The sequence below is a fragment of the Odontomachus brunneus genome, unplaced genomic scaffold, assembly GCF_010583005.1.
Source record: "Odontomachus brunneus isolate Ranch 3 - 2012 unplaced genomic scaffold, Obru_v1 Obru_scaffold_027, whole genome shotgun sequence".
Lineage (NCBI taxonomy): Eukaryota > Metazoa > Arthropoda > Insecta > Hymenoptera > Formicidae > Odontomachus > Odontomachus brunneus.
Window position 1 is genome coordinate 1878524 of NW_022639477.1, and position 7662 is coordinate 1886185.

Genomic DNA, 7662 nt, shown 5'->3' on the forward strand with positions numbered 1-7662 from the left:
TATTATATATATATATATTTCTACCTTCTTCTCTACTGATTCTTTGTTTATTGTCTATTTATATTAATTTTTAATTGATCTATATGACACGTCTTTGTTTACCCTAATAAACCTATAGTCTTTCATCTTTGCTAATCATGCATACACTTACTCTCTAATCAGTTATTAATAAGCAGTTATGTTTTATTTTATAAAGTATGTATTTATAGAGATTATACTGAGGAAAATAAAAACTTTTTTCATTTTTCTATTATATTCATCGACTTTATCATACTCCTTTTACATTTATTCAATGCATTATAATTTCGAACTCAAACGAGAAACCGTCTTTCCTCTATTTATAATCCTCCGTTTAAAATGTTATGTTACATAAATTATCACTGGGAACATTTATATCAACTGGAACAGTAATGCCGAGTTCTTTTTAAAACCGTGTATTTTAGTTGCCGCTATCGGTCTTCGTGTTTTTACTACACGTGCTAGCATATTTTATCTCGGAAAGGCTCGTTTCTAAAAGTGACGAGGTTCGTCAAATTTTTATGACAGAGATCCGAATGTATACTTTTCGCGGCGGAAAGCCAGACTTTAATCATTCAAAACAACATACATCTTTTACGATGCTTTTATGTGCCTTAAATGTACAGAACGATTAATATTTCCTCTTCTCGTTCGTCTTCGTAAGAGTGGCATGAGACACTTTAATTATGTTCATATGGGTATATGTAGTGTTACTTTATTCTACATGATACCCAACTTCTACGACGAGAATATAACGTTATTAAAGTCGTCGGAATATTTTACGTGGTAATTAAATCATAGCTCTCCCTCATAATAGCAGAATATTGCGTTATACTTCATCAAAGTATGGCGCGTGCAAAATAGAAAATTAGATTGCCTATGTATGCACCTTCGCGCGATAACTCCTCAATTAGAAACTGTAGAGTATGCGCTGATACGAGAAAGTTAATTCGTCGACATGAGGTTCTATGAGCCTTTGATGATTCTAGAGGGAGAGAGGAAGGTGACACGAGCAGTGATCAACGCCAGCCGCGGTCGACACCAGATTGGGGTTCACATGCGTGTAATGAAGAACACCTTTGGGTGCCAACCGCCGCGTCCGGCGATTTCTGTTATGTCAACGATTGTTCCGTAAGTGGCCGAAATGGAAAATCTGCAAAACAACAGACAGAATGTTATAACGTTACCTTCGATATATTAGTTATCCGAGCGAAATACTTAAAAATAACAGTAGAAGAGAAATAATAAGAGAAAGGAAATAATAAGTAAAAATTATTAAGAAACAAATAATTTAGTAAGTAATTAAGAGATAAGTATCCAAAATATCTCGCTGATAATTGGCCGTTTCTCCTTCAGAAACATGGACCCCGGTTGAAGTGTCCGGTTTGCCACATTGTAACCCATGCCTGCTGCATCACGAGTTTAGAATTTCCGTGCAAACCGAGTTTCCATGATGTGAGCGTGCGTCAGTATCGCGAGCAAACGACCACTCACCACCATTGGGTTCATCGGCGATCCCAAAAGGGTAAATGCGCCAATTGCGGCAAGTCCTTTCAATCGAAGCTCAGCTTCGGCTCCAAGGAGATTGTGGCGGTGAACTGCAGCTGGTGCAAGACCGCCTATCACAACAAGGAGGCGTGCTTCAACGTCGAGAAGATTGGCGAAGATTGCGAATTAGGTAGCCATGCGTCGATCATAGTACCACCCTCGTGGATTGTAAAACTTCCTCGGAAAGGTACTTTTAAGAGCAGCCTGAAGAAATCCCCGAGGAAGAAGAAATCCGTCGATGGGTCCTCCGAGCGACGGAAAAGAAAAGACAGCGATAAGGAAGAGGAGAAAGAGAAGGAGAAAAGTCAGGGGATGCTGTGGGTCATCAAGCCTATACCCACCGCCACAGTGAAGCCGGTTTTGGTCTTCATCAATCCGAAATCCGGCGGCAATCAAGGCGCGAAGTTGCTACAAAAGTTTCAGTGGCTGCTCAACCCGAGACAGGTCTTCGATTTAACGCAGGGTGGTCCGAAAATGGGGTGAGTGAATCGTTTTCTCACTTACCTCAATATGGGGTGCATACGAACAACATTAAAGACCGTATTAACACGATGCCTGCCGAGGATGGGGGTGACCTTCGCACCGATAAGCCACCCACCCTCCCGACTATTGAAATAGCGATTTTCTATTAAAGCATTCAATTAATTTCAAACTAATTAAATTAATCGATTAATTAATTTATCTAGTTGAAGGTCAATCTTGATGATGGAATCCAAATTTAATTGACTATTTTTAACACCTTGTAGAAATTATGAAAGAAGAAGAGAGATAACTAAAAATGCGTTGCACTTACAGATTAGATCTTTTCAAGAAAGTTCCTAATTTGCGCGTCTTGGCTTGCGGCGGCGACGGTACTGTCGGTTGGGTCTTATCAATCCTGGATCAAATCGGTGCATATCCACCGCCAGCGGTCGGCGTCCTTCCTCTAGGCACCGGGAATGATCTGGCGAGAGCGCTGGGATGGGGTGGCGGTTATACGGACGAGCCAATCGGGAAGATACTGACAAGTATAGGTGACAGTGAGACTATCTTATTGGATAGATGGCAATTGGAAGTCGAGAGAAACAACAATGCTCAGAACGACGACGATGGCAACAAGGGCAAGGAGAACTTACCGCTTAATGTTGTTAACAATTACTTCTCCCTAGGGGTGGACGCTCACATCGCTTTGGAATTTCATGAAGCCCGAGGTAAGGCTTGACCTTAATTTCTACCGTGTAACTGCATTGAAGCCAACAAACAGCGAGCCAATAATATTACTGCCGTAGTTCGAGTAGAAAAGATTGTGTCGTATTCAAATTCTTTCCTACACTTTTGAAAAAAATACAAATGTTAATATTCAACAAAAAATATTTTATTTTTCTCCCAAATATTCTTTGTTTTCTCGAAAAGACCACTTGAAGTGTCAAAAGTCTGTTCAATTAATTATTGTTACTAATTAAATTTAATACGATATTAATAAAAATTATACATTAGTCATAAAATAAAATCCAAATTTGTATAATGATTATTGGTCGAAATAACTCTCCCGAAAAATTGTCAAGATCTTTTTCCACGTGTCATAAAATGTCTTATGTTTTCAAAAACACGAAGCTGACTGATTAAACTCACTGTGATCGCAGAGGCCCATCCGGAGAAATTTAACTCCAGATTGAGAAACAAGATGTTCTACGGCCAGATGGGTGGCAAGGACTTACTACGAAGGAAATGGAAAGACCTTTCGGAGTTTGTCACGCTGGAGTGCGACGGCCAGGACATGACGCCGAAATTAAAGGAACATCGAGTCCACGCCATTGTGTTTCTGAATATTGCCTCTTACGGCGGTGGAACGCGTCCATGGGGTGCAGGTAGTGGCACCAGGGAACCCGCCATGGACGATGGTCTGATCGAGGTGGTTGGTTTGACCACGTACCAATTGCCTCTTTTACAAGCAGGTGGACATGGCACCTCTATAGCGCAATGCAGTAAGGCCAAGTTGGTGACAACTAGAACTATACCGATGCAGGCAAGCATAATTCTCAGGTCGCAATATATGAAACTGCATTAATATTATTTTAACAATGACATGCCAAATTAAGCAAATGACGAACAGTAGAGATAAACAATTCATGTTCTGCATGTAATTAGATTTTCTCTTACATTACAGGTGGACGGCGAAGCTTGTCGTCTGCTACCGGCTACCATAACTTTAAGTCTGCTGAACAAGGCCACGATGTTGGTCAAGAGGAGAAACACGGGGAAGCCACGTCAGGACATAGCGAGATTGGAGAGGCTGAAGTTGCCTGTGCTGAAGATAAAGATGTCGGATTACAAGACGTATCATCACGATAAAAGCAAGTTGAAAGATATTGCAAAGCAGTTTCTGGCGGAACCGCTTGATTTGGATGCTACGACCGATTTGGAAACGCTAAGGAAACTCTTGGCGAAAGATCACAACATGGATTCTTGCTGTTTCGTCGATTGTGGGTGTCGCTATTATATTCGTCATTATATTCAAATTGAAATAGAATAACAATATACTTGGTCGATCATTTTTTAGCGTGTACCGCGGAAAGATTCTTCAGGATTGATCGCGCCCAGGAGCAATTGCATTACGTGACGGACGTCGCCGCAGATGCCGTCTACGTTCTTGAAGAAGACGCTGCCCAACAAACTGAGGGTCAAATCATTGTGAGTCATGAGAAGGAAGCAGCGGAAACTTGTCCATGGTACGTTTGTTGAACTTGTGCGAAGATTGCTCATGCCACTTTCACGGTGCTTGCGACAAATAAATTCACGATCAAATCGATAAGCGTCACGAATCTTCCATGGTATGAATGATAACAATCCTGAAACGAATAACACGTCCAGGCGAAAATTCCATGGTAAGCAAGTGCAATCGTTAGATTAATAGATGGAACGTGTGATACAGCGACGAAGGTTCGAAGGAGATGTCAGCCGTGACGGAGGAGGAGAAACAACCGATCTCGGGTGATACCAAAGGCTCACAAGAACTGGAGCAGCATGACATCACGGAGAAAGATAGACTCTCCAAGCAACTCGAGAGCGGCCTACCTGTCGAAGTAGATAGTTCGATCGCAAATGCGGTCAAGCCATCGACTACGGCGAGTCGAAGGAACTCCTTCTTGCTGATGAGCGGAGTGCCTAATAAGGATGAGGACATGGAGTCGGACTTTCCTGTAAACGGTGAGCCCCGGAAACAGGACTCTTCGGAGCATCAGGCTGATCGACCCATCACTTTTATCAGGTGAAATTGCCAATCTTCGGCGTCACCCTCGTAGTGCTAGTTGATCAAATTTTAAGTGTCAACTTTCTAAATTTGTTCTCTTTCAATTTATAGAATCATTCGTTTGGTAATGTAAATTAGTACAGATTACTTCTTGTAAATTCCATTGGATTTATATGAATGGTTCTAAAACATCCTGTACAATTTAGACTTTGATTTCTGTTTTCAGTCCCCGCGACAGACTCTTCGGGCTGAGCTCGGGAGTCCATCGGTTCAGCACCGGGTTACTTGAGAAAACCTGCGACGGAATACTGACAGCAGCGAAGATCGGCGATCTTCTTGCGTTGAAGCAGCTTCACGAGCAGGGCTACTCACTCTTGTCGATCGACGCTAATGGTCAAACGGCGCTTCATCTCGCGTCCAAGCACGGCCACAAAGAAATCGTCAGGTATCTCATCGCCTGCGCCCCACCAACGATTTTGAATATGGTCGACAATGACAAGTGAGTATTTCTCTCAAATATTGACAGGTGTTTCAAACTGAAATCACCTCCTATTGGAGACTACTACGAAAAAAAAGGTTTGGTTGAATTAACCAAATATCTGATCGAATATGAACGATCCAGAAATTTCAATTGAAATAACTCAAATACTGTTTAAGTTAACAAGATTTTTGATTGACTTAAACGGGTTACTTTAATCGGAATTTCTGGATCGTTCATATTCGATCAGCTATTTGGTTAATTCAACCAAACCTTTTTTCCCGTGTAATAGATCGCTAATAAAGACACTTTGGAGTACTGTGAACTGATAAGAAGTAATTGTTTTACTATAATGCAGAGGACAAACCGCTTTACATAAAGCAGCTCAGAACAGACGTCGTTCCATTTGTTGTATGCTTGTGGCGGGTGGCGCAGCATTGATGGTCAAAGATCGGCTTGGACGCACGCCGCGAGATCTTGCGTTGATCGCGGAGGACTGCGATCTAGCAGCGTATCTATACAGTAAGTAGTAATCACTTCTTTTCCTGATTGTGCCAGCCTGGTCGGACCAAAATGCTCTACGTAACTGTGTTATAACGTCGCTTAATTATATATATAACTTAATTATATATATAACTTGTAATCACATATATATCACTTGGTAGGTCAAGAACAATTTCAATTGGTGACGGACGAGCATATGGAGAGCATTCTTTGACCAACAGCGTGGATCGTCCGAATCGTCTTGAAGCACGACGAAAGTAGAACAACGATCGACTTATCGTCGGTCGTCAGTCCTGCGATATCTTTGCAGCATTTTCTCTCGGCGACGTTACGTAAGTTTCTCGCCCGTGATAATCTAATTATTCTCGTTCGATGTGTGGGTGTGCACATGTCGGCGCAATTACGTGTTTGCCAAACGTTGTTCTTTTGTCTTTTTTTTCTCGTCGATTACTACAAAGTCTCTCTTTAGAAGCGTATATACACATCCAACTATCGCATATATATGATTACGGTATATGCTAGAATTATATATACATATACATACACCTAATGACGCACTTAGCGATTTTTAATCGACAACAGGCCCTTATTTTTCTCACTTGTGAACTTACCTGGCTCCACTTGCTTCCTTGTATTCGGCAAGGTGGACCACACTCAGGCCGTGGAGCTTTTAGAATGCTCCTGAGGTGAACGAATTTATTTCTCTCGCGCGACATTTAATGTCGCCATGATTCAAAATGAGACAGTCGATTTTTTTGAATGTGTGTATACATACATATATATAATATATACACGTACCGTAAATTTTTAAAAGAACGTCACAAACTTCTGTGAGGCTAAGAAAATAAAGATAGTAAAAAAGAATTTCAGCGGGCAGTTACTTTCTTACAGTTGAAAAAAACGAGTGTGTCTGTTCACACACAACGGGCCAGTCTGCGATTGCGAGATATTTAAATATTCTGTGCCAACTGGCTGAAATCATAAAGGAATATTAATGATGATGCCAAATGAAGATTAACTGTCTCACGTTGGAGCATGCGCGGAAACTATATACGAACGTTTATGATCTCCACTTGAGGTGGGTGTTGTAAGCAAGTCCATTGATAATCTATTAGTTTAAAAATTGTGAAAGAGAACAAAGGATAATTTTAGAGAAAGAACGATAAGAAAAACAGTGGTAAACATTCTATAAACGATACCAAAATGTAAAAAGGGAACAACGTACGAACACCAATTAGTAGTTAGATGCGGTCTATCGCTACTCTATTGTACTGTTACTATACTATTATAATTATTTTTCTGTCGAACCGCGTTACATGCACAGGATGTCCCAGATCTATTCTTACGTAGCGTTACGTCTCACGACGATTAAACTGAGAGAAATTGGAGCGTCAGCTTCGTCGTAAGTCGAAGAATTTTGGCGAATTATTTATTACGAATTATATACGATGCTTTTCTAGTGGAAGATCTTCGATTCTCGCCAAAAAAGGAAAAATCTATTCCCGAAAGTTCACCGAACAGTTTGTAGATGCCGAAATATGGCGCGAAATATGAACGTCGGGACGTCCTGTACATCGACCTATATACATACGTGTAGAATTTTGGAAAATACATACGCTCATCGCTTGGATTCGCGTATATTCTATGAGAAGCTCATAAGTCGATACGATCGTGCACGCAACGAGTAAGTCTCCTTCATGCGTCTTAACCGAGCCCTATTACTTATCGATGATACGTCTGATTCTCCGGAATCTTGGTTCACATTATATCGTATTTTGAACACGTGTCAAGAGACTCGGTAGCGACAAGTATATTGTCATTATATATATAAATATATATAAATATATATATATATATATATATATATATATATATATATATATAT

At 40.7% G+C, this 7662-nt stretch overlaps 1 protein-coding gene across 1 annotated transcript in view; it reads left to right on the forward strand.

Annotated features, from left to right (window-relative positions):
- Positions 1-7656, forward strand: part of LOC116842859 (eye-specific diacylglycerol kinase) — an 11156-nt gene extending 3500 nt beyond the window's left edge. Inside the window, exons 2-11 of the mRNA XM_032812623.1 lie at positions 1008-1149; positions 1375-2045; positions 2362-2756; positions 3189-3571; positions 3713-4028; positions 4106-4274; positions 4478-4813; positions 5022-5294; positions 5632-5795; positions 5939-7656. Coding sequence (XP_032668514.1) covers positions 1008-1149; positions 1375-2045; positions 2362-2756; positions 3189-3571; positions 3713-4028; positions 4106-4274; positions 4478-4813; positions 5022-5294; positions 5632-5795; positions 5939-5991 — 2902 coding nt within the window. The 3' untranslated portion in view covers positions 5992-7656. The remainder of the gene's footprint in view (positions 1-1007; positions 1150-1374; positions 2046-2361; positions 2757-3188; positions 3572-3712; positions 4029-4105; positions 4275-4477; positions 4814-5021; positions 5295-5631; positions 5796-5938) is intronic.
- Positions 7657-7662: the final 6 nt, after the last annotated feature.